Here is a 27,541-nt window from a genome sequence, read left to right as displayed (position 1 = left end):
TGTGAATTAGTGAAAGATTTAGTAAATGTAAATGCTGAACGATAATTTTGTTTTTTATTTGAATGAAATGTCTTCTATTTTTCCGGTTTTTGAAAGTTGGTTTGTCTCTTTCTCATGTGCAATTACCAAATACATATATTAGTTTAAGTTAGTATTGCTGTTATTCCTTTACTTTGCTGTTACCTTCTTTATCTAGTTAGAGATGCTGTTATAATTGATTAAAAAAAAAGCTCAAAATGAAATAATAAAGTGTCAACTCACCAATAGCTCTAGATACGGCTAGTTGTCCGTTGACTCGCCAAGTGCCCCAGTACATCACTGTTCCTCCCGAAGATTCTATTCTGTCTCTTTCATCCTGTCAAACAAATAAAACTCTTAAAACTTGAAATAAACCTTCTTAAAAGGATAGTTGTGTATGTTTGTAGTTATTAAAAGGGGTGGACATATATAATTAATTCTTTCACTATTAGAATGCTACATAATTTTTGAGTAGCAAAGGATCTAATTTATCTAAACTACGGGAAGTAGTAAATAAAGTGCTATAAAATAAACTTCCCCTACTTAATTTTACCATTTTATTTCGAAATAGAGAGAGAGAGAATTATTATTGGATGTTTATGAAATTAATAACTGAATAATATTTAATAACATATGTTAATCTAGTACATACAATAAACAGAGAAGGTATCTCTTGCAAATAATGTGTAAAAGTTAAGTGTAGGAAAAAAAGGGATTATATTATCAGCAATTTAAGTCATATTTAATATTTCATATAATTATGTCTATAAAATTTCGACAAATTGCAGAAAGTAATGATATTACTATTTATCATATAAATGGAAACTGTTTTATCTAGTAATGTTTACTGTATAAAACTATTTATTTATGGACTTTTATTATTTGTTAAAATATTGGGATGCTGTTGTTAGCTTGTAGATTTTTAACAGCTGTAACACTGTTCATAGGGCACAACGTCTGACTACCTGTCTTACCCAGTTTATTTGGAATTCCAAACCAACATAGGCCATTGCTCTATCTATATAGTTATTTTAATTACCAGATTAGACAGGACCTAACGTCCCCATCATCTTCATCAGCCTAGGTTTTTCCCAAAAATATTAAAGTAGACTCTCAGTGTAACCACAGATTATATAATAGTTAAATCACTCCATACAAAAAAGTCCATACCTACTGTTATAAGCACCTACAAGTTCCCAAACTACCTACAAATTCATAGCTGCGTTAGAAAATGAACCTTAAAAGCTCCAGCGCTCGATTGTTATTTCAATGCGACAGCGCACAGTTCAGTGACCGCAACCGTGCCGACAGCGAGCGTAGGGTTGCCTCTTACAATTAAATAGGGAATCAAAGTTACGCTTATTTGTAACTGACTTTCCAATTTTATCCAGAACTCGGTAATCATTGCATGTATAACTAAGTATAAGGTATAAGTATCTATAATTTAAGTATCTAAAGTAAGTCGCTTATTTTTAAAATGACAAAGAAGATAAGTATTTTTACTTTAAAGAATATAGAAACCTATGTATATTCCTACATAGGTATAAAATATTTCTAAATAGTTCCTACCTACACAAACCAAAACAGTTCTTCAGTTTATTGAATAATTTTAAAAACCTAATAAAAAATAAACAATGACTGACCTGTCTACATCTCTAGGTAAACGGAAAAACGAAGCTTTATATTTTTTCTTTTACTAGATCTGCATGCAACCAAGCACAGTACATAACTGGCCAGAGGTCGACATCTCCACTACTAAAAATAATAAACATAAAACGCGCGCGTCGCGAGCGGCTGTGGAAAGCCCTGAGCCGCGTGGGGTTACCGATAACCCAGCGAGCGGTAGGCATTTATCGCGCGCAAGTACGTCGAGTGACAGAGGCCTGGTGTAACTACCAGAGTTTTACATGGAGTGACTACCAGTCTGACCTCCTCCGTACCCATATAACTACCAATCACAATGTCTTAAAAACCTACGTCACTTTACTTAAAACGTTCACTACGAATTTTCACGTTGTAAGAGCGCTTTCAACTTATGCGTTTCTTGACGGCCTGCGGTGCCGAAGCGGTGCGTTAGACGTACAGCGTATGGACGATCCTCCTTTTCATACAAAACGCACGGTGCGGCAACAGTCCTGTTGTCAAGCGTTCGACTTACCGGCGCCGCACTGTTGCCGCACCGTGCGTAAAAAACTCCTGAAAAGCTAGGGTTCTAATTTACCTGTCGGTCAGGCTTGTGGGGCCGCACGAGCTGCATGAGGCGCATGCGCTTGGCGAGCAGCGCCAGCGAGTCGCCCGCCCACGCCGCCAGCAGCCGCCGCCCGCGCACCGCCACCGTCACCGCCGTGCTGCCGCCGCATGCTCTCTACGACACAAAAAGATATGGCTTTTTTGTACTATCAATGATATGTATGTATGACTGCCTCGTTGGTCTAGTGCAGAGCGAAATCTGGAAGGTATTTACATCCATGAATAAGAGAGCAGGTAAATAGTCCTGCGCCTGATCTCTCTCCGATCGTGTCTGATTGCCGTCCCATCGGGCTACGAGACTGAACTCTGTGTCTGCGCAAATGCTTGTGTAGGTACTTATAATATGTTCTGCGCAGATCATCAGGGAGGATGCTGGACTTATAAAGAAAAAATCCAAATTTATACTAAAAATAAACGAATCTAGCTAGAGCCAGTGCTAGAAACGTCTCTGAGACAATCTGTTATTCGAGGAACACCGGGAGTAGGTACATAGCCAGCGTTACATGACCCGCTAAGCGACTTTAAACTGGCTTGTAAGCTACGATTATTCTGTCATACAAGTTTATTAATTTGTATTTTTCTTTAATGTCCTACCTGACCTATTATACAATTTTGAAAACAATCAGTACGTGGTTTTTTTTTTTCAAATTAGATAGCTTTTCGTATCTAGCGTTCAAGGTAACACATTCAGTAAGGCACAACACTATAATCAGAACAATTATTGTTAGACACTTTACCAACGAACGTGACTGCGATTATCTTATTGTAGCGCCTTAAGCCATGTATTCACTGGGAAACAATGTTTCAGATACACAGTTTCTGAAACATCACGTAGATGTTTACAGCAACAATGTTTCGGAAACTGCCGTCCACACCGTCAGATGTTTACAAATGTCGCCCGAGGAAGTAGTGTTGTTGTGTGGTGCCCACATTTATTTGCATACGTCCATTTCTAGTAAAAAGAAAAGAAAAAGAAAAGAGAAATTACTTGCTATGAAGACATTTATTTGGCGTTTATAAACAAATGAAACACGCGTCCACACTTGTATGCACATGTTGCGCAACTGATTTGTTTCTGTGCTCCCCGCCACGGGTGGGGAGCACAGAAACATTCGATAAACACTAACCCCCTTACTTATAAAATCTCTAATCACCTTCTAAGCAACATTTTAACTAATCACTACTTAAAGTCTTAAGTAGTATTTAAATGTTAGTTAAGACATGCTTAAGCAACGTTTATAAGTAAGAATTTTCTTAAACAGGCCTTAAGTATTACTTATATTTAATTCGAGTTTATAAGTAAGGCTGGTAGTGTTTACAGAAACAAAATTATATGTTTCAGAAACAAAATTATTTGTTTCAGAAACACGTAGATTTTGTTTCTGAAACAGTGTTTATAAACAATTGTTTCTCAGTGAATACATGGCTTTAATATATTCAACAGTAAACCGTGGATAGAACAAAGTAATAAACAGCTAAAACAAAACAATAACGAGAACTAAGTATCTCAGTTATTTCCTCGAAAACAAGCGTCCTAATCAATTTTATGCAAGTTTTTGTGTACATTGCACTTCAGCGAACGATGTAACGGGTTCTTGAATGGTAGATAAAACTCATCGGAATATCGGGATTTCCATTTCAAAGTTGCCAACTTGATAAATGCACCTCGTGTTGGAGGAGAACTTTTGGTCACAGGACATATATGGCATGGCTCTGGAAGTGGTGGAAAATTAACACAGTCAAAAGACCACCGACTGTTAGTCACATGTCAAAAGTTTAATTTCTACATTATAACATTTATTTTGAGGTACATAGTCAGAAATTGACGTAGATTACACGTAATATTGCTTTGAAAAGACTAGCGAATCATACTCTGATTTATCATCTTCTAATGGGGTCGTGTGCAATTCTGCATACATTCTGTGCACATTCCTGATTTTTTTAAAGTAACCTGCCTTGTCCTTTTGTCATTAAAGAACAGTTTTACGAGCACTTTGGATAAAAATGTACATACATGTGTTTTTACGCAAAAAATTGACAGTTCAATCAAAGCACAACTAAAACCTCTATGTTGCAAACTGTTACACAACTATTGCAAAAATGATGTAAGCATACACTAACAGATTCTAAAATTGGTAGGAACGCAGGTGCACTGCGGGAATAACCTTGTTTATAATGAACGTCAAAATAAGGAAAACCCATAATTTTTCATTACTTTTCTTTCTTTGGACTACCTAACCCAAAATTTCCTAGCTCAAATTCCTCTTTACCTCCTGATTGCTTTTCCTAATAAACTCGGCGTCGGTCCTGAGGAAGGCGTCCCTCATGGCTCGTCGCAGGTCGGTGCTGAAGTGAGGACTCTCCACCAGGTACTGATGCAGGTGCGCCGCGCAATACGTCGCCGCCGCCGACCCGGCGTGCCCGTCATACACCGCGTAGAAGCTTGTGGATTCCGTCGTCTGTAAAGTACATGTGATTAATTAATTAGATTTGTGTATGTAATGAAAAAATAATATTAACGGCCAGTTTCATCGGCTACCGATAGTAAAATCTCTGAATGCCTTTCAGGAACTTATATGACAGACAATTTTGGATTCACAGGTCTCGGATGGTTAAATCTGGCAGAAATTATAAGCAGCCTTTATGTGTGAGATAGCATTAATTTATCAGATAACTAACTAAAACTATCGGTAACCAGTTAAACCGTGCCTAAATTAAATAACACAGAAGCAGTGCTATGTCAAAAATTTGGCTAAATAATAATGGGCCTTGCCGAATTATGCTAATAAGCTAAAGACACTTTCCAAAATGAATTTGTAACAGCAGCAGGTGCATGAAATGAGCTAAATTAAGATGAGCCATGTCATAATTCTAGTAACACAGACAGCATTAGAGAAACGCATAAATCCGTAATGAATTGCGTAACAAATTAGGCGCGCGCTTGCATGTGCGTATTTGCCATCATACCGTCACGTCAGCAACAATGCACCGTACGGTACTAGCCCTGTTCATACCGAAGCAAAACATTGCGCCATTCATAAGTACTAGGAACTCATAAGCTGTACCTACAAGGCGTTCCGGGATCCAATATGAAAATTCTCGTCATCAAAAACTATCGTCGTGTTCGATGTACGAAAATTAAATTTGCCCGTATTTCCCCTTTAAATAAATATACTACCTTTTTTATATCCCTAAATTTATTGCATTTTAGCGCCATTTTATGAACCCCGTATGTGCAGCAAAGACAGTGATGACCACGGACCTCTACCTACACTGCGGTAGTGGTCATCAAAGATGCTAACAGAAGACCTATAATTATTATTTCAAGCCCACTGGGAAAACATATTGGCAAAAATATAGTGTCTTAGCAAATGACTTAGCAAACCCATTATCAACACTTACATCGATTCCAAAAAGCGCTTCTAGATTCCCGATCTCCACATGTCGGTCTTCCATGACGCGTCGCGAGTTCTTGGTGGCACATGAGACAGTCTTGAGGTCGCGCTGGTCGAGGGGCGGCGGAGGCGGGAGGGTGTCCAGTTTGGAGTTGTCTAAGTATCGCAGGCATACGTCGTTGACGCGGGCCGTCACTGCTTGCATCAGTCGGAGAGCTATATACACTGTAACGAAGGAAGAAGAAGAGATGAGAAATGTTGGTTGACTCTTTGAGTGAACTAACTAAGACAACTGTTTTGGTCTGTTTAAAAATGCAGACTATCGACTATAGGATATCGACGATAGGACTATCTCAAAAAACAAGGGTTTCTAAAGGGAAACATTAATAAATGCTTTATTGATGCAAATCCTTACAAAATGCTTACAAAATGCAGGTTTATATCTAGCAGGTTTACAATTTAATTGAAGGCACACAAAAGTTGAGACCCTGGCCCCCAAAACTAGGAATGCCTGTGGCTTAGGAGCCAGTGTTCTAAGAGGAATAAATATTCATCAAAATGAATATCAGTTCCGAGATGGCGTTAACAATTAATATAAGCGGTAGGATTTAATCTCCCTTAATTCCAGAATCCAATAACCCGTGAGACAAAATAGTTATTCGATTTGCGAGTCTAGTAATATTCCTGTGTATTAGACCGGAGAGGGGTTTAACTGGTTGGATATGCCTGTAGCTGTCGGCTTAGCAATACTTAAATCTTCTTAACGTCAACTATTCGGATCGCAAGATTTTCTGATATGATAGCTATATTGGATCCTGTTTTTATACGTTTAATAATAGAGGCCTAGAGATGGGCAATTATATACTGTTTAAGTATAATCTATACATCTATCTGTTGAATAGTACATTCCAATTACGCTAAAATCTATACCCAATACGAAAACTTTATAACCCATATTACTGCTTACTTAGCAAACTTTCAAATTGGTCGAGGAAAGAAAAATCCTCGTCGAATTTACTCAGCCAAGATTTGCGTAAAGCAAGTTTCATAAAAGTTTGCGTACGCTTTATGTTTGTACCTAAGTGGGTCAGCGGCCGGTCCTACATAACAATGAAGCGAAACTTTAATATGTATATATAGGTCTATAGGTATAACTCTCTTATACGTATAAACCATATATAGATCTACTGATGTGCTCTGTACAAGGAAATGAGATGATATTTTCCTGCAATGTAATGTGTAAAGGTTATAACTACGCAGCTAGGGTGATAAATCTCCTATCCCATCCAAGTTAGTCATTGCGAATTCTCTAATATGTATTCTGACGCATCTTTGAAGCTTTCATTTAAACAGGTATTGATATTCATTCTAAGTCTCTTTCAACTTCTATTATACGCCGCAGCCTTACAAATGAGGCTAATTAAACAGGATGTCAATAACAAATGAAAGAGCCAGGATAAACAATGACTCGAGATTATATTCATATCTTCGTGCCCTTTCCTGCTATTTCATTTTCCTCTATTATCCAATGACCCATTTCTTCAAGACTACGAACGATGCACTATTGTGCTGAAGTGCATTTAAAATTAATCGGACGAATTTCGATTAGATTATATTTAGACTAGAGTTGAGTGGACGTGTGCCTACTGCCGACAGGAATGACGTAACAGTACACGAGATTGTATGATATCATTATCTGTGCACCACTCGACTAGGTGCCCTAAACAATAGCAACATTACACATACATATAAATGCAGCTCTCTATAAGATGACCACTCGCAAATGGTTACGTAAGTACAAATAAAATTCCTGCGCAGTCGTTTTGTTTTTCAATCCATACAATTGCCTATGTTTAATGCATTGGAACATCATAATAAAACCATAATAGAACATAAATGAGAAATCGACTTGAGACATATTGTAAGGAATCGAACTATGTAGGTATATGCTTTCAATTCTGACAACAATATCAACCGAGTTATTCGATTATGGTTTCAATTCATTATTTAAGTCTGCAGTGATTTCATTCTACGAAAAAGAAGCTTTAAGTTGGACAAGTGATAGATCGATATAGTAGGATGTCTTCTATCCATTATTTCACAGCGGATTCAATCGGACGGAGTAAAGCGTGAAAGTTCCATAAATAAAGAAGAGAGCGTGTATCCTACATGGAATAAAATATGGGACGCGTTTATATCTGTCTGTGGCTAACGTTTTCAAGAACATTTATTGTGAAAGGAAATATATTGGTCACTGGAAAATCTAAAAGATATTAATGTTCTTTCGACGTCTTTGTGGCAATGTCCACTTTTGGATGGAACTGTTCGTTACGAAAGATACTTAGTTCTCAAGTATAGCTAGAGCTTCCCATCTTGGGATACTGTGGGTGCAGATCTAAAGGTGAACAACATACCTGAATCGTCAGATTTGTAACCGAATTCATTCGGTTGTTTCTTCGATGCTACTCGCACCTCGTCAAGTATGATCCGCCGCAGCGGAGTCATCAGTGTCAGCGGACATTGTCTGAAAACAAATAACAATAATATTTAATGATATTTACTAATAAATGCGTAGTATTTTTTTATAGAGCGGGTTCGTGGGCAATATCCACAATGGTATTCAGCTGCATCCGGTGAGAATGGAAGCCGGACCCGACATAGTTGGGAAAAGGTTAGGGAAAATGAGAGAAATTGTTCAGTTTACACCGTACCTATAACGTTTGTGAAACAGAGAATAAACGGAGTATATTCAGATCTGAGATTACTACAAAACGAATAGTGATTTGTATGAATATGACTATTGGTTATTATGTAAGCAGCCGCAGACATAAAAAATCAACCTGTGCACTGTTATGATAAACGTAAATAACACAAAAAGGATCAATGAACATACTAAAACGTAATAGGCAAGAACGTTGCAAAATTACAGACAAATGTCGCCGAAATCTCAATTGCAGTATCTAGCAATTCACAACGACACGAAAAAAATATACCGCTATCGTTGCGTAAGATAAAAGAAAAACTAGTTTTTATTCAGCAAATTAATGCTGCAAAAACTTTATGGTTTGCATACAATACATTTTTTGTTCGGTTGCATGAATTTCCGGGAAGCCAACAATGGCCGAAAGTGCTAACAGCTGTGTAGGAAAAAAAGCCGCTAAATGCGTAACACTCCTATTCGTAATTCAGAGCATATTATCACGTCTACATCTCTGTTGCTATTGTGATTTTCTTGCAAACTTAGGTAGAGCTATTTTTGCAAAACGTTTTGACCATTGCTATCCAAATGTTGTGACCCTTCATAGAAATGGGATGGAGGAAATGTGACAAAGCATTTTGTTTTTAGTTACTGTAATTCCTAAACTAATAAGCAACATAAAAAGGTTGCGGGTCTCAACTTTTAATGATTTCGCTAACATTGCAATGAAAGGTGTTGCCAAATTGACGTTACTTAGCAAGCTTAACGCCTAGTCGTCTGCCAGGTCAACCCACTCCTCCACTTTTAGGCGCCGCAACGCATAAACAGGTAATTATTATTCATTAAATTCTACACCTATATGTCAAACTCTATGTACAATGCTTTAGAGCATGATTTTATCTCGGGAAAGTAAATCAATGTTTATAAAACAGGTGAACCTGATAACGGCGTACATAATTCTTATGAGTACAAGCCCAGTTTGCAAAGTCAAGATGTTGATAAGATAAAAATGTTTTCAAAATAGTCAATACCCTGTGGCAATCAAGAAACTTCCAATTGCTTTGTAAGTTACGACAATCTTAACGATCAATATTTTCGATTCTTCTATGAAGAGAAAACTTTTCTTTCGTGGGAAGCGCAAAAACCGAATGCGACTTAGGAATTCAGGTAGACGGGCAGTTCTTAACTTAGCAAAAACCTGTTTTTCTTCAAGAATGCCAAGTATAGGCCATTGGTCCATGAAGCAACAATAGCTCGTATAATGCAAATACGAATCAATGATGAACTCACTCCCGAATGAAGTATATGCATTCAGAGGAAAGTGGAAACATAATCAGATAAAAGCCTAGTTGATAATATTAAAGTGCACTTGAAACGAGAAGTGGACGTCCCAAACTAACATAACCTAGAAGGAAAACATTGTGCAGTAGACAAGATAGAATATCGGATCAATGAAATGGTAAACAAACCAGGCGGGCATTCACATCGCAGGAACATATGTTAGTTTCCCTCGGTTTGGTTGCCGATGTAGTTATAAAATAAAATGCGGACGTATACGTCTGTCTGTACAATACATAAAGAGGTCGCCGACCCTGTTCTTAAAACGAATGCATGTACATACATTCTCTCTGAGTTGACACAATATTACAGACATAACTGTCGTATACTAAATGCCTTTGATTGTTTGTACAAGAACATGGCGAGATCTTGGCTGCTGTTCGTGGTTCTTTAACATTCCTATTAGATTTAATAACGAACCTTGAATTTGTACATTTCTAAGTAACTCTGATGGTATCAACTAAAATACACAGCAGCGACATTATCTAATGCTATCTGTTTTGTCACATTTTCCTTATTTCGGAAATTATACCTTTCCGTTTAGTTTTCAGATTGTTTAAGAATAAGCGTTTTAGTTGCGGCGGCGTGTGTTCTGTTTGTTTACCAAACAAACAATTTGGTCAAATTCCTTTCGGCAATTAACTGTGAATATTTGAGGAGCAAACAGTGCTCAGTACGTTGACACTGGTTCGCGTTACTATCACGAGCATCCGCAACAGCCCACGCGGTCTCGCGCGCCAATTTATGCATCGAGGGTACCAATCCTACGACCTCAACCCACAGGCCCTAGAGAAACGAACCATTCTCTTACAGTCGGCGTCTTCACGAGAGAAAGTTACACAACATTATCAAGGTGATACATACAAATCCTGACATTTTCTATGGTCGCAAATTCGTGGATGATTCCAATTGATGACCTCAGACTTTGTATATTGCCAAGTTTCGCAAGTCTATTTTGAGTTTATTACGTAGAAGACATATTGGGGCAATCGATATAAAGCTTATTTCGAACCTTAGTATTTATATTTAGACAGATGGTTAGCGAAGTCGGCAGGTGCCTGTGCATTGTTTATAGCCCTCGTCTCACGAGTTTAGAGTTACAAACAAAGCCTAACGAATGCTGACACCTGAAGTTTTATTGATATAGCATTCAAGAGCTTTTCTCACGAGTTTACTGTCTCCCAGGGTGTTAGGTTCTTTTGTTTGTCAGAAAAGCTCAGATAAATAATGTGCATTGTTTATCAAAGTCTTTGCTTTAGACTAGTAATTGTTTAATCAAGCCAGATACCTTTATTCTTTCTACGCTACTTCAAAAAACAGCATTTGCAAATCTCTGTCAATATGTATGACTGAGCTTTGACATCAGGCACAGAAGCCTCCCTAGTCTGTAAAAGCTCATAAAAAATTCAAACAGCTGCTCATATCCTTAGAACTTTCATAAGAGTCTGAAGGGCTCATAAAACTTTATTATAATTGCTTTGATCAATACCGCTCAGAACAAATAAACGTGTTCACGGCTGACGAAATCCGTGACTGAAAAGATGCAGCGGAAGTGTTACAAGTTAAACAAAGCTTAGTTAAAAATAACTTGTATGTTTGTTGTTAGTATCGATTCAGTAAGATATTATGCAAGACTAATTGGTCAGCGGCACCGTAACACACAATTTGCGCCGAGTTACAGCATACGCCGGTTAAATGGAGCGGTTAGCAAATTACATGTTTTAAACTTAACTATAAGACGAGACGTCACTTTGGTGGACAAGCGACAGGTTTTTATTTTAGGCCTTTACATTATTTGGAGGTTGAGACAGCGTTTACGTCGAAAATCTAGACCAACGAATCAGAATTTCAAACAGTTCTTTATCGAATTCAATTAGGTACTTATTTCGGAGCTGTCGTTATAATTACTTCAAACTCGTATCTTAGAAAAGGGGTTAGGCAGCAATGAGACCATACATGGAGTTCATAAATTCTTCGTGGCGGATAACGGGACTTTCTTGAAAAATATAAAACCCTTCTTCCTGAATAATTGAACCGCTTCGTGTGCTTTGTACAGTGCATACACAAGTACTTTTTAATGGCCTGCAAACTAGTTTACGAGGACTTACAGACCCGGCCACTGTAAAATCTTTCTACTCTAGTTCATTTATGGACGAGGAAAAAATTAACACATCATATTCACGTAATAGTCGTTTAGCAATATACTGACGTAATATTGTTTACTTTCCGACCTGTTAAACTGCAGATCATTTAGAAATTGGACTTTAAATCTGTAGTATAAAAAAAATACTGAAATGGGAAAACCCATGACTCTTCCAATTTACGAACATAGAGACTCGATCTTTTTTACGAAACATTAATGAAAGTTTTGATCCGATGATTCAAATGCTTGCGATGATCTATGAGTAATCCGCAACGTGTCTGTAAACTATATGAATGATTCGTGTAAGCGTAGTTCTAGTCCTCCCTAGCCCTATAGTTGTACGCCCATGTGTTTAAAATTCTGTGTAAACTGTCTGACAACGAGATATGACACATCGGCGTAGTTTTCCGCAATACACGTAGCGGTGAGGTGCGTAAGCAGGTACTTCGCTCACATTTGTGGTTAACGTTTGGTCGCACTAGTACACGCCCGGGAAGAGTAGCTCGCCCTATATGACTCGCCAACCATAAAACTGTTACGCAAGCAGGAATTATTTTTAAGCCTCTTTAATTGCATGCAATTATGAGTACAGGCTCATTATTATTCATCTGATATTGTATGTTGACTATTGTATGTTAGGTAAACAAAAGACAACCAACTAAATAAACACCTGTTCAAATGTTTAGTTTAGATGTCAGGAACAAAAGGCAAGCCCTTGAACCTTATAAGGTTAACGCCCCATTGACAATCCATTGTTACATTGTACATAGTACTACTGCACTGATAGGATTATGTAGGTACAGGATAACTTGTTTTACGAAAATAGATTGGGAAAATCAGTGCAAATATTATCCTTAGTTAGTAGGTATTTTTCGGGTTGCCCGGGTAACTGGGTTGGGGAGGTCAGATAGGCAGTCGCTTCTTGTAAAGCACTGGTACTCAGCTGAATCCGGTTAGACTGGAAGCCGACCCCAACATAGTTGGGAAAAAGGCTCGGAGGAGGAGTAGGTATTTTTTTTTTATGTTCTATAAATAATTTCTGGTCAAATACCAGGTATTGCCAGATCGAAATGAGTGCTATTGGTCAACACGGAGCAACTTTACTCTATGTTGTGTTAAACAAGAGATATTTGGTTGGATGAAGAGCCTTGATACATCTTATGAATGACTGTATGTAGTTATCTGAATGGGTAGTCAAGAGTTCTGGCAAACTTAAGTACATAATTAGATTTTCTATGGCATTGGCAGTTTTTATAGGTTTTAAGGCTGTTTACATTAATTTCTTTTGGAAGTGGGAGTGGTAGTTGTGAAGGCATAGAATCAGTTGTAGCAAACAATTATTTACTTCTTTACAAATATGGCCTAATAAAAAAATGTGTAGAGAATAAAATATAATATAATAAATGCTTCTTAAGTTGTCAAAAAAGCAGAGTGAGTTAAGGAATTAAGTTAAGATTTTTAAAGGGTTTGTCTTTATACAATAAGAAGTAATTACCTTACTGTTTTTTTTTTTTTTTAGATTTTTATAAATGAGGTTGCGTAGTATTATTGAGAAAGTAAACACAAAGCATTTCCATCTTAGCGTTCGGGCCTTTGTTTGTGCTTGGATTCATACAATGATAAGATTTAAATAATAGATACAGAAAGTAGTGTAACTATTAAAAATAATTTTATATTGTAGGTACCTAACATTTGCTATGAAAATTAAAATATATCTACTGCAAATAATAGACCTGCTATACATGTATGAACAAAAAATGTAGTGAATTATTTTTCTATATCACCTTATCAATATGATTCAGTGTTACAGTAACAGTTGTGATTGTCTTATCAAGGTGTTTCAAGCTAGCTTACCCAGACATAATAGGTACCTCATAAGCAAATACTATGAACATTCTTTAAGGACTTACTTTTCGCTAAGATACTGAGTCGTCCAGTAGAGGACTTCACCGGCCAGCTCCGCCTCGGTGATGGTGTACCCAGCTATGTGCACGGGCAACTGGTCCTCGGGGTTAACAGTAGCCGCAAACTTCTCGAAAAACACTCGGTACGATGTCAAATAATCCTCTTTCTCACCCATTTTCGTTTTTTCAGTCCACTTTTGTAGGTAACTGAATAATTTCGTGTCAATAATCGATCAACAAACACTTGTAAATGATTACAAGCTAAACTAGAGCAAAAGTCGAAGTCCTCGTAGGAAATATAATGAATATTTAGTCAATATGAAGCACTCTTTCACTACAGTATAATATGTCACCACATTATAGAAATATTTTTTATTAAATATGCACTAATATGAATATATTTTGCGATCAAAACATAAAAATCACATCTCGCTCATCCTTCTCCACTCTTGTTGTCACATCCCATTTACAATTAATTATCTGTTACTAAAAAACCCACACCCGATGAAATTCGAAACACGCAGCGAGTTAAATATGAGGCAAGTATCGCTTGTTGTGTTAAGTTAGGATACCTTATGAAATTAATGAAAAAAGTGGAGATGATCTTTTTATAACTCAATTTATTTAATCGTTCAAAAAAACCTATTAACATCTCTCACAATATGATACCTAAAAACATCTAAACCTTTACTTGATTCAGAACGCACAGTGTTTTTATTATCGACAGGTAAAGTTTTTATTATCTATGGACACGTGTTTTGACGTAAGTAGGGTTGTGTGTGTGCTGACTGTTATTATTTTCGCTAGACGGGAATTATATATTATTTTCATTTAAACAACAGTAAAATAGATTGAAACATTAAATCATGGAATACTAAGTTCATTTGCCTGACATCCCAACAAGTAAATTCAAAATTCCACATTTTTTGCACAAATCGGTACATTAGATACAGACCGATCTGTTCCTAATTCATGTTTTTTAAATGTTGTGATGATAAAATTAATGCAAATGACGTATTTTTTGAGGTCAAATGTTATCGATATCTTTCACTTACGCCTCACTATTCCAAGTCATGATGACGAAAATGAAGTGATGGATGTTCCAATTATTTTTTTATTGCTATTCTTGACTTCAATTATCGATTCGATATGAAATTGTTACTCCAACTACTTGATAACTTGAATTAAACATTATTATTTACCACAACATAGATTAACTAAAATTTATAGATTTCATAATATTAATTGATTTTCATGACATTAAAAATAAATTGCTTATTCCTATCAATAGGGTATTACATGCATTTTTGAAATATATCTTAAATAAATTCTTTAGTCTTAATATATCTCTAAAAAATTAAAAATATTTTTTTTTCTCACGTTATGTACGAATATAAATTAATTGTTTTATCATAATTTCAAATTTCGCGCGTATTTCGCGAAAACGCGGCACACAACGGACGCCATGATTGTTTTTGGTCATGACGTCATTACGTTAGTAAACAAACTACAGCTGTCAGTAATACATATTTTGATATGTATTGAAAATTTTAATAATGAGTAATTATGCTCCGTATCGTTGGTGTGTTGTTTCTGAATGTGAGAACACTAGTGTAAAAACACCAGACAAATTATGGATTCAAGTACCAGTGGATATAAATATGAGAAACACTTGGTTAAAAGTTGCGAGACGAGATCCCGGACTGTTATCAGATAAATCTCGTTTATACTTTTGTGAAGATCACTTTGATGTAAGTAACTGTATTAACATTACCTATCTAATGAAATATACTCTTTAATGATAGGTTAACTACTTCAAGAATCAATACTTTGGGAAATGTGGATAATATTTAGAGGTTATAAAATCACTGACACTTTTGTTTACTACCGTAATGACGTCATTAGCATGGCGGCGACATTTCGTAGTGTTCAAAGACAGATAAAAAAACCTAAAAACTTTAAACTGCAATAAAAAATATATTTATGTACCTTACGAAGTGAAACTAACATTTCCCGATTGCTTTTCCTCTAAACAATCATTGTAATACACTTTTAATTTTTTTCTCATCTAGACTAAAATACCCTATTTGATAAATCGAACATTTTCGATAATTATGAACTCGATACATACCTAATCGCATCACTAAAATGATAAATTATCGATTTGCACTGATTTTGACTTGACATTTGAATCATTTGAATTTTCAATACATTATTCGGTGAGAAGCTGTGGGATATTTTTAACTTAACAAAAGTAAATTCTATTTTAATTTTTAATTTTGTCCCCGCAGATGCGCAATTAATATTTTTGCTCAAAACTATGTTCGTAGTTATTCTTTGTATTTATGTTTTTGTTCTTTTGGCGCTTCTTTTAAACTTTATAATTTCGTTTTTAAATCTTTATTTATTAAGTTATTAACATTTTATGTAGTGTTACTGAATTTCTCAAGTCATCCCCATTTTGCTACTCTGAGTGTCTTTGTGATCTAACGTAACTTGGAACTCTTGCATTTCGAAAAAGTGTTGTTTTTATCTACAACTTGCGTGCATTGTCATTATCAATCAATACGTGCTTGATAAATTACAGTGATTAGATATGTTAATTTGTGTTAATAGTTCGTACTTTAATCCTTTTTGATTTCAGATCTCAAGCAAGATTTATTGGAGACCACCGCTGAAGGAAAAATGACGTCTATTGCCGGGAAATATCAACATTACAAGAATGAGGACATTGACGATTATTTCAGTGCTGTTGGTGAGTATTATATATAAAATAAATATGCAGTTTACGTCCATAAAAGTGTTTCTTCAATATTATACCTAATTTAAACCTACAGTAATGATGCAATCCTAAAACAAATAATGAAGAAACTTACTTTGTGTTCTTATCAAATAATTATTCACAGTATTTACACGAGTTTTTTCGAAAGTCTCTAAATTGTGAGATAAATACAATGTGGATCAACAGTCAACAAGTTAATTTCTGTTAATATATTTAATAATATTACAGGTGTACCGTACATGGGCCGCAAAATGATGTCAATGTCATCACCGTTGATGGAAATATCAGTGGAGGGTGACAAAATGACCATCAAAAACTCTTCCCTATTTCGCACAGTTGAGAACACATTCAAGTTGGGCGAGGAGTACATAGAGAACATGCCTAATGCCAAAATTAAAGTAAGTATACTTATGAATGTCATGTATGTCTAACAAAGAAAGGTTTTTTCAAATGACACCAGTAGCTCTTGAAATAAGGGTGTTTAAGCACTCTTCAAATTGTTAAGAATGATAACTATTTTTTAAGCAACTTAAATAAGCAGGTTCTCATTTTGACCTGTTTGTATGTTTGTGGTTTTTCCTGAACATATATTATGTATATTGGATTTTTCAGATTTAGGTTTTATATTTTTGTAAAAGCGTTTTTCAAATCTGAATGAGTCTCTTTAGTTTAATTTCTCTTGTATAAACCTATATCTCTATCTATTCATTCTTTGTTACTCTAACAATGATTATTCTTTCCAGAGCGTGACTACCATGGTGACTGACAATCAGATAGAGACTAAGTCCATTGTAGAAGACACGGGTGCCAACTGCGGCAGACATTACGTCTTCACTGATGATGAGTGCGTTATTGTAAGTACACCTGCACCTGCACAGTCTATGTTGATATTACTTGTAATACAATATTATAGAACCGCATAGAATTGTTTGATAATAAGCTAATGAGGTACATTCTTCAATAAATTCTTTGAGAGTCACATCATACACGGGCAATATGCAAAGAACGATGAAAATTGAGTGCCTCCTCTTTTTTGGAAAGTCGGTTAAAATAGCATGATTTGCACCCTATGGGGCACAAAATGTATGCCCATAATCATCTGAAGTCAATTAATGTGGTAATTTTGCTTCTAAAGCATACAATCTTGGATTGTGGTATTCTTCTGTGTGAAAGACAATCCTAAACAGTGATAATTTTGGAAGTCATATTTTTTTTTCATCTAGAATACTTGCCCTACTGATTAGACTAATAAGAATTAAAATATTTTGTTTCATTTCTGAACAACGTGATTGATAATGAAAAGTTAAGAATAATAATTTTTGCAAAGAATAATAAAATGCTTCTAGAAGCTCTTTGCCTTATCTTATTTTTTTTGAACTACCTATTTTTGATTGTCGCTATCTTATTAATGTTTTGACATTTTCTGTTTAGACCCTGACCCACGAGAAGGCCGCCACCCCTGCAAAACGTTACTTCCGCAGAGTTAAATAAATCGATAATGATTTATGAAATTCTCAAAAATAATGATTTGGTTCTTGTAATACTTATGTGATCAATACATTCTATTCCAATAAGATACCAATTAAATTGGTAAAATTTTATAAGAGGAACAACTATATTATTACTTTATATTTTTGTATTCTTTATTTTTATTAAATGATTTTATAATTAAGTTTGTTTATTTCCTTAAAAATAACTGTTAAAGAGACAACTGAACTTCTTCGCATGAACTAACAAGCACATTGATTATTTTTTAGTGAATACTAAGGCCATGCGCTGCGTTAGGCGGGCGCCCGCGTGGCGTGCTGTTTCATGTAATGATAGTAACATATTGTATGTACGCGAACAGGGTCGGACTGGGCCGGAAGGGCCCGGGTGGCTGATCACAATCCCGGGGCCCGAGACTAGACCATGGTGATGGGATACTATCGAAATATACTGAGATACACAAATTGAGATAAACAAACCATAAAAAATTTATTACTATATATATTATATTATATATTTATACTATATATATATATTATATATTTATTACTATACTATAAATTTATTTCTAAAATACAATACAATAGTAAGTAGGTATTTACTTAGAACAAATTATATAAAGCTAGCATGGGCGTAGCCAGCTTTGGGCTCAGGGGTGCGATTCACTAAGAAAAAACATCTTTACAACCAAGAAATCATCGTTGTAACATCAGATGTAAACTCGGCGGTATTCATTAGTTAAAATTGCGCGATCGTAGCGCCTCAACGATGTTGACGGCGTGACATAGAACTAACATTTGGAGCCAAATGTATGAAAATCGGTATTCAGCAACACGAAACATCCTCGCCTGCAACGACAACCTCGCCTTCGCCCTCGATTTTATCTGTCAAACCGAAAAGCTTGTAAATTGAGGATGTTTTCTTGGATGAAGGCGATTAAAATGTAAGTAAAGCAAGTTATTTAATAAATTGCAATGTGAAAATATGTTTTTATGATGTTTTGTTTATCGTACTTTAATTCCTGAAACGTTTACGCCTATTTTTAATGTTTTAGATGGCAGTTCGTCTTTCCTGTACCTACTTATGATTTTTTTGTTGGAAGAAACTAAACATCAAGATAATTAAATAAATAAAAAGTCACGCCTCCGTGATACGTAATATGGATTTACTAACTACTGATAAAAACGATATTAAGGTTGACTGAAGAACAGATTAGACAGTTGAAAGATCCTTTCCTAACAAAGGCGAATCGTTAAGGAGGAATTAGCAACCACACCAATATATTACACTTAAACAATATAATATAAATCATCATACAGTAGGTACAGTGGATAGGTGCCTAAAACTTACTGGCCATCAACCTTTTGTATGTACCTACTGTAAATTTTTTGGTTAGTGGGATTTATGTACCAAATAATGCTATGTGACATTACTAGAACAATGTCTCACAGGCATCTGCCTCAAGGACTCAACAATATACAGTAGATGCCATCAACCATCCAGATATTATTGATAAGTACGAGGTAAGAAGCGACTGTGACTCTGTTAACAAGCAAGCCGGACTCTAGCAGTGACTTGGACAGTGGACGTCATGCTAGAAGTTATTTAATAATATGTGTGACACCTTCTAACAATACATATGTATTTTATTACCTGTTACTGTTACAGCCTCTTTTTTATCGTCCCACTGCTGGGCACAGGCCTCCTCTCACATGGTTTGAGCATTGAGCACCACACTTGCTCAATGCGGGTTGGTGATTTCAGACTATATAGTCCAGGTTTCCTCAAGATGTTTTCCTTCACCTTTTTATCAGCCAGTGGCGTCCAAGATATACTTGTACATAAAAACTTAGAAAAGTTGCATTATTTTACCTGTGTATGTTAAATAGTATTTTAACATTACACAATAGTGTGCAGGTATCAAAGTAATTTTTATAAAAATACTTTACTTTTCTGTAATAGTGTAATCATTAATTAATAAAACAATATTTTAATTCAACATGTCTTTTTATTATTTTGTATTTTATAATGAACATGGATTTATTTATCTAAATTCAGATTCCAAAACATTCTCCTCACATAATGAAATGTATTTTTAACTCAATTACACCGAGTTCTGGCAAATTCTTCATGTTGCCTCGCAGCTGCAATTGAACTGGACTTCCTCTGCACTGCTCCTTTTTGTCCTTCCAGTACTGCAACACAAGCAAAAATTATGTGGTGTAATATATAAAATAAATAAAACAACTATTTGCTTGGTGTGGTTTAACTTTCAGTTGCAATTTCAAATGCCTTTATGATTGAATTTGAAGGATAGAGTAAAATCATTGTATGTATATGCCTGCTGTCAACACTAATTTAGTACCTAATACATACAAAACACAATGTAAAAGAGTACCTACTATACTTACCATGATTTAATGCAACAGTAAACACACACTATATAGGTTCATAAATTATTATTGATTACTAACCTTATACCACAGCTCCAATATTTTCATACACCCACTACGTCACTGTTTGGGGCTGTTGTTTTCGGATCGTGCCTGATGACTGCTCGCATTTGCAGTACGATCATGGGCCCATCATAATCAAACATGGTTTGTTTTCCAAAAAGCTTACTAGCTCTTCCAGCTGACTCAACGAAGGCAGTGCGTTGCGAGACACTAAAAGATAAATATTTTAGTTAATACACGTAGTTCACAAAGACTGTATTGTATATTAAAATGTATATGTTACGTACTGTGTACTTACTTTCGATAGTTTTGGAACCAAACTAAAACACAGGACAAGTAGAATGCCGTTGGTTAGGGGTACAACTTTTTTTAAAGTCCACTTGACCGCTTAAAGCCATTTGGAGCTTTGAAATCTCGTATTTAGATAAATAAAGATATAATCAAGTTATGAGCAAAATGTTTGTTTTGGTTTTGAAAAGTTTTGAAATGACACAGACTATATATTATACTACATAACCTAGATTATAACAAATGTCAAAGATTTGAGTCATTATTTTCTATGTCGAAAATGATATGATTAATTAAATATTCGTTGCTTATCAAATAGAATGTGTTTTATACATACATGTTATGCATTTACATTGGTTAAAAATGTCGAAATAATGCCAAAAAACGTTAGTCGAGATTTTCTCGATTATACTTTAAATTGCTTTAGAAGAAATTTGGCAACACTGTAAACATCCTACCCGTCATCGTTGTTCGGCAGATCGTCGACGAGCTTTTGAGCTAAGCGAATACGGTTTTCAGCAACGTTGTTTTTAAAAGCGATGTCTACGATGCGACATCTGTGAACTCGTCGTTGTTAGCATCGATGATGTGTTTGTTACAGAATCGCATGGCAGGGTGGGGCAGCAGCCAACCTATCTATACCTAGGATTTTTTGTATCTTGAGCCGTTAATCTCAAACTTGAAATTTTTATCGGACTTAAAGCAAATATAACGTATTTAGCCCAAACGTACTTAAGTTTTTGTTTGTTGACAAATGCAAAAATAAGGGCATATAGTTTCTGAATACGCGAGCGAAGCGAGCGCGAAATTTTTATCGGACTTAAACCAAATATTACGTAAAATTTAGCCCAAACGTACCTAACTTTTTGTTTGTTGACAAATGCAAAAATAAGGGCATATAGTTTCTGAATACGCGAGCGAAGCGAGCGTGAAATTTTTCTCGGACTTAAACCAAATATTACGTAAAATTTAGCCCAAACGTACTTAACTTTTTGTTTCTTGACAAATACAAACATAATATAGGTTCTGAATACGCGAGCGAAGCGAGCGCGAAATTTTAATTATTTTTTAAGACTCAATCAAAACCCAAAAACTACGTAAAATGTCGCCCAAATATACATTTTCATGAATGGGGCCAAATATACATTTTATGCTGCCTAGGAGAAACGTGCTCATCCCAAAAGAGTTTTAGACGGTTCACTAAACTTATTTGCAAAAGATTCCAGTTCTTTTGACAGCAACTCTCGATCGACATTTGCAATTGATGCGATAGACTTTAGCGCGTCATTAGGAATTCCATTTTCTTTGATTTTATTGAAGTTTTTCGGGTCCAAACAAGCGGCATCTCTCATTAAATCTTCGTTGCACATGAATTTTTCGTTTATTTTAACTAAAGCTGTATTAATAATGACTTTGTAGACAGAAATAGAATAAAATCTCTTTGGGTCTGTAGCCAATAATGCTACTTCATCTTCACATAACTGCTCATGTTTCTTCGGTTTTTTAGAAATTCTTCGTAACGGTAACGTGGTTTGTACGTCGAGATCAATGTTTTCAGCGTGCATCAAGTCTTGAACATCGGATGCAAATAAACTTGCAGCTTTGAAAACATCATCAAAAGTATCTAAATGTCTTCGTAAATAAACACTATTATTATTGATAATAATAATAACCACTAGAGGTATAATACTTACATAAAAGAAAGCGAAATAAAACTCCCATAATTTTCCGGCAATTTTAGCCCATTGAAATGTTACCTACAATTTAAGGACAGAGTATTGCATTTATTACAGGATGCAATTTTATTGTTGGGACATGTGTGGGGGGTCAATAGAAGCTTAATCTCAAGTTTGTGGGGTCGCCACCCAGGTCCCCCGGCCGCCATCTTGAAAAAAGGGGTGGAAACTCTTTTTTCGCGATATCTCGTAAACTATGCATCTTACAAAAAATTCGTCAAGTCATAATTTGTAGCAAATTGTTTTGTCTTTCAAATTTTTTGTAAGACGCATAGTTTGTGCGAGACATGCACGCGGGCAACCGTAGCACAGGGGGCACGCTGCGCCCCTGTGCTGAGGTTGCCGCATGCCTCTCAACCCAGGCCTGTGGGGGGCCCCGTGCAGGCTGGGGCCCGGCTGGCAAATGCCACCTCGACTGTATGGCCAGTCCGACGCTGTACGCGAACACAAGTATCATGTGCACGCCAGTCCTGTGAATCAAACAGTAGTCCAATCCAAATAGACAGAATTTGTAACTTTTAGTTTTTTTGCTAAATAATAAAGAAATGAGTGCTAACTATAAAGTGTGCTTGTATTCTTTATCAAAGAACCCTCAATTTAGGTAAACCAATGAGGTGGTCCGAAGCATGATAAACTGTTGGTGAAGTGGTCCCTCATGACAAAAAGGTTAAGAACCACTGCTATAGATGTTATTAAGCGCTAGACCATGTTAAGATGTGTACGGCCGCGCGCGGCTCATGAAATTCGTCGGCCGTGTGCGGCTGTCGTGGGCCTCGGCAACGGTGGCATACATTTTCATAGGTTGACTATTGTCGCGAGCGATCGACGACAGTCGTAGGTCGCGCGCGGCTGCGACAGTCGCGATGCACGGAATTCTACCTTTCCTGCAATTTAAACCCATACGAAAAAAACCGGCCAAGAGCGTATCGGGCTACGCTCAGTGTAGAATTCCGTAGTTTCCCGAGTATAGCCCATACAGGTCAACGAACGAAAAAAATTGGTGCCTCGATCTTCCATTAGGGGTTTTGTATTAGGTATGCATTGGCAACACTGTAAATATTTTTACTTTTTTTTCCTACCTACGTCTAGTTTTGTGTCTACCCTCTGTTTTTTAAGCTGTAATTAGTGCTTTCGAAAACACAGTTTCAAGTCTTATTAGTACCTTTCTATACATACATTGATTTTGATATCATGTCTTCATCACGAAGAAGTTGTCTCAATAACCCTGAATGTATGTATCTTGTTACATTTGTGGGGAATACACTTAAAAAAAAATTGGTTGTTTGTAAAGTAGGTTTACGATCGAGATGTTTACGTGATAACGCCTTATTGGTGATATAAGTTTTTAGGAAGTAAGGAATTAATGAAGATAACAATTTTTTCAAATTTTAAATTACATCTATCGTTTTATTCACACTTTTGATGATAAATTTCGGGTGTAAAATGACAAGTTTACTTATTCGACTATGATATACATTTTTCTTCATACATACATTCATACAAACATACTTTTATACACTTTATCCGCACGAGAAAATCTCCATTCGTTTGTATGCCGCTAGAGTGAGAGAGACGGAAGATCGGTCCACTCACTCGAACGCTATGCCAGCCTCCGCTCGTGAGGATTCCGCGCATAGACATAATATTAGTAAACAGGACTGCGCATATAAACCCAAAAAACGAGCCGAGTGAAACAGTTAGTACAGAGGCTGTCTGTCCCTTTCTAATAGGGTGACTATGAGATTAAGCTATGTGAGACAAATCCGAATTTGCTAAGATTATTAAACGCAGATTGGTATTGAAGTTTTAACTTACGCAGTTTGTGACCTTAAGATACTTATAAAGGCTTTTAATAATTAGCGGGAATTAGCAGTATAAAAGCAGGAAGATTCGAAGTGAAGACTGTTTTTTTTGTATTTCTACTTCATATATAGACTGCTGAGCCATTTATGTCGCCTTTCTTCATTTTTTGGGAAGCTATAACAATAGTACAACAGTTTTAAAATCCATCACCCATATTATCACTCATTACAAGAATTCATGGGCACCCTAGTTGTTTGGTTTACGAAAATGTTATTATTAGCTAACCTGTGGAACGATATATTGCAACCACCATAGGATTCACTTTTACAAGTATAAACGCACCACTTTTTCACCATTTAAGTAGTTTAAATTGATTTAATACAAAAAATATAAACAAAATTTTAAATGCTGATTACGCGCCAAGAATGTTCAGCTGGCTTATTCGCTAACTTTCGAATTCTCAGATGTCAACTGGCCTCAGTTGTCATCGGAACTTTGATGTCAACCGATAAGTTCAAAACATTGGTATTCTGTATAGCATGAAGTGGATATCGGTGGATATCGTTACACGGTTGCTGACGCCAAAACTACGATGACAATTTGACAGCTCTATTTTTTTATCCATTATCCATTATGTCCACTGGGCTTACGGAATCGCAATATAACGTTTATCGATACAGAAACAGCTGTCAAAATGAGTCATGGTGGATATCAGCCTGATGACGTCATCTCATTTGGTAACTGGCGTTAGCGAATAAGAAAATAGCTGTTTGACAATTTACTAATGTACACTTTACCAATTGATGATATCTGCGAGCTGTCAGTGGAGTTAGCGAATAAGGCTACAGGGCTACCGCTAGAAAATAAAAAAAAGCAAAATAAAAAATTATGTTGTCTATGTTTTAATAATAAATACGAATAAATTAATGCGATTGTTATTAATTTGTTGACTTACAATTGTTAAAATAAGATACAAATTTTATGTGATTCAATTGTTTTTTGGGAAGACAAAACTTTTGATCACAACATTTTTTTATGCTGGCAAGGTGTTAGAAAGAGACAAACAGCCTCCGTTCGAACTATCCCTCTCGGCTCGGATTTGCCTCTGTGTATTATGCAACCAATTTAGTACCTTATTGCGTTAGAATAGAGTTCATTTTCGTAAATATATATTTTGAGCGTGCGCAATCTTGTTGTATTATATCTATGATTCCGCGTGACAAAGTTTCACGGAATGACATGGGAATGACTGGCAGCGCCCGAGATGAGACGGGAGATCGGTCCGTCTCTCTCTCGTTATACCTGCGATCGCGCTCGTGAGGTTTTGGTGTGACACAAGTTTCTGAACATGTCACCCGACTAAAACGACTTTAAAGACGTTATCACGTCAAAAGTTCAGGAAACCTTTAATAGATTTAGGAAGGAAAATAATGAAGAATAAATTAAATTGATTTGCATATATTATTGTGTTTTTTTTATTTATACAATGACTCTATGTAATCTGTGCACCTTCTCGATTTTGAGAATGGCAAGCTCGCAACTCGACTCGCGAATAAAGGTGCTGCCCTCTAGCGTTCATAAAATACAGTTTTTTGACATTTATATTAGTCGACCAAGTTAAATATTCTGCTTATCGTTCACCTTCTCTCCTTTTCTATCTTGCAAGTAATCCATATACAAATTGATCCGTTTCCTGGATGGTGCTAACAACAGACAATTCATTTTAATTTTATAGTATAACATTCCTATCTTTCTTTCAAACTTTCAATTCATACGGTTTCGATTGATTTGATTTTATTGTTTTGAAAGTGCATTGAACAGCTTGAATTTTTGCGAATTTCCACATTCCTGACAGTGATAATAAATAGCAAGTAATAATAACGCGATGGCGGAATACACAATTTCTCAAAATCAGGTAAGAAAGGGTAAAAATAATAAAAAAATCTTAGATTGTATTGTCAGGAGTAAATACGCAAATGAACTGATGGGTTTAATTCTAATTTCAGTACTTAAATAATGCTACCCCAAAATAAACCACAAATTAGTGTCCACTTCATTAGAATTTTAATTCAATAAGTACTTATGCATGTATGCGACAGAACAAATTATGATGTGGGTACCTACTTAGTAAATAATATTAATTTTTCAGCAGGAACAGCAAGTGAAGAAGCTAAAGAGATTCTTGGAGGGCTCGCGCATGGCGATCCTACCGTTAAAGTCTGTCATTCTGTGGGAACAGCAGTGGCATCCGTGTGCTATTGTTGGCTCTGTCTCCATTCTATATTTTCTCATTTGGCTTATGGATTTGAATTCTCTCGCAACATTTGCTGTTGTTGGCCTTTTCTTGAATTTTGTAGACTTCATAGTTCCAGTTATTTGTAATTCACTGTATGGCCCCACTTCTTGGACAGGACAACATGAGAAAATGTATGAAGAAGTTTGCAAAAGTATTGTAGCGAACTACAATAAAGGCTTGCAAAATGTTCGCTTATTCTATTCTTTAAGGGAAACCAGTCCTTGTATGGTAAGTTGCTAAAAAATATTTATTTCAAATCTTAATTACTGCCCATTTTTATTAAAACATATATTTTTTTAATTAAATTTTTGCAGAAACTTGCCATTACCAATTTTATTTAAATTGGCTGTATATTATTGTTGTTAATTCAACTAAGCTAATCCAGTTAGAGTTGGCTATTTAAATTTACAAGCTTGTCACCATGACGTTAAAAATCTACTGATTTCTACTGTTTCTAAATATGATAGTGAGAAACCTGTAAAAGACATCTCAGAAGTTTTGTCAGTATTTTTTTTAAGTTAAAATAATTATTTGTTTTGTTGCAGTACTACATACTTTCCATCAGCATGCTGGTGACATTAGGATGGGTGGCTTCGTCTATCAACAATACATTCCTGTTGTATATACTGTCCACTGTCATGCTGCTCTGGCCTGGCGTACGACAAAGGGGCATCTTCAACACACTACTCTCTATGGTCAATATGGCACCTAAATCTGTCAAATCCGAGTAAAACAAAGATTTTGTTTAATTGCGTAGCTTTTAATATTAATATGTGATTGGTCTGGTCATAAGTTTTAAGTTAAGCTTAGCTTATTATGAGCTTTAAATTACTGTATGTGTGATATACTTTATGAGAATAAACAGCCAAAGCCTGAAAAGTCGTTTTAATATCAATTATTTTAATACACACTCCTTCAAAAGAAGTCTGAAAATCAGGGATGTCCT

At 35.8% G+C, this 27,541-nt stretch overlaps 3 protein-coding genes and 1 long non-coding RNA gene across 6 annotated transcripts in view; 2 read left to right on the top strand and 2 right to left on the bottom strand.

Annotated features, from left to right (window-relative positions):
- The window catches only part of LOC110372609 (titin), a 71,075-nt gene extending 56,853 nt beyond the window's left edge, over positions 1-14,222 (bottom strand). The window contains 6 exon segments of the mRNA XM_049839309.2: positions 262-355; positions 2,240-2,383; positions 4,539-4,727; positions 5,671-5,888; positions 8,078-8,187; positions 13,753-14,222. Coding sequence (XP_049695266.2) covers positions 262-355; positions 2,240-2,383; positions 4,539-4,727; positions 5,671-5,888; positions 8,078-8,187; positions 13,753-13,922 — 925 coding nt within the window. The 5' untranslated portion in view covers positions 13,923-14,222.
- Positions 14,223-15,877: 1,655 nt separating this feature from the next.
- Positions 15,878-18,200, top strand: LOC110372603 (fatty acid-binding protein, adipocyte). Its single transcript, XM_021329424.3, has 5 exons — positions 15,878-16,000; positions 16,391-16,501; positions 16,757-16,926; positions 17,272-17,382; positions 17,960-18,200. Exons 2-5 carry the CDS (start codon positions 16,432-16,434, stop codon positions 18,017-18,019), a joined length of 411 nt encoding a protein of 136 aa, XP_021185099.3. The 5' UTR covers positions 15,878-16,000; positions 16,391-16,431; the 3' UTR covers positions 18,020-18,200.
- Positions 18,201-20,004: 1,804 nt separating this feature from the next.
- LOC135117329 (uncharacterized) lies at positions 20,005-21,233 on the bottom strand. Of its 2 annotated transcripts, XR_010276811.1 has the most exons (4): positions 21,219-21,233; positions 20,771-20,989; positions 20,491-20,682; positions 20,005-20,211 (listed from the first exon to the last, which is right to left on the bottom strand). It is a non-coding gene; the product is annotated as an uncharacterized LOC135117329 (long non-coding RNA). The 2 variants fall into 2 exon arrangements; XR_010276810.1 differs by lacking the exon at positions 21,219-21,233 and having other exon boundaries at positions 20,771-21,064.
- A 4,723-nt stretch (positions 21,234-25,956) lies between these two features.
- LOC110372596 (ADP-ribosylation factor-like protein 6-interacting protein 1) lies at positions 25,957-27,474 on the top strand. Of its 2 annotated transcripts, none has more exons than XM_021329408.3 (3): positions 25,957-26,214; positions 26,452-26,823; positions 27,141-27,474. In XM_021329408.3, the coding sequence occupies exons 1-3, from the start codon at positions 26,185-26,187 to the stop codon at positions 27,324-27,326; spliced, it is 588 nt and encodes a 195-aa protein (XP_021185083.2). In that variant the 5' UTR covers positions 25,957-26,184; the 3' UTR covers positions 27,327-27,474. The 2 variants fall into 2 exon arrangements, with proteins under 2 accessions (XP_021185083.2, XP_021185082.2); XM_021329407.3 differs by having other exon boundaries at positions 25,964-26,214; positions 26,449-26,823.
- Positions 27,475-27,541: the final 67 nt, after the last annotated feature.

Source organism: Helicoverpa armigera, chromosome 9, assembly GCF_030705265.1.
Source record: "Helicoverpa armigera isolate CAAS_96S chromosome 9, ASM3070526v1, whole genome shotgun sequence".
In the NCBI taxonomy this organism is placed as follows: domain Eukaryota; kingdom Metazoa; phylum Arthropoda; class Insecta; order Lepidoptera; family Noctuidae; genus Helicoverpa; species Helicoverpa armigera.
Note: the sequence above shows the minus strand (reverse complement) of the source record. Positions and strands in the feature narration are given on the sequence as shown.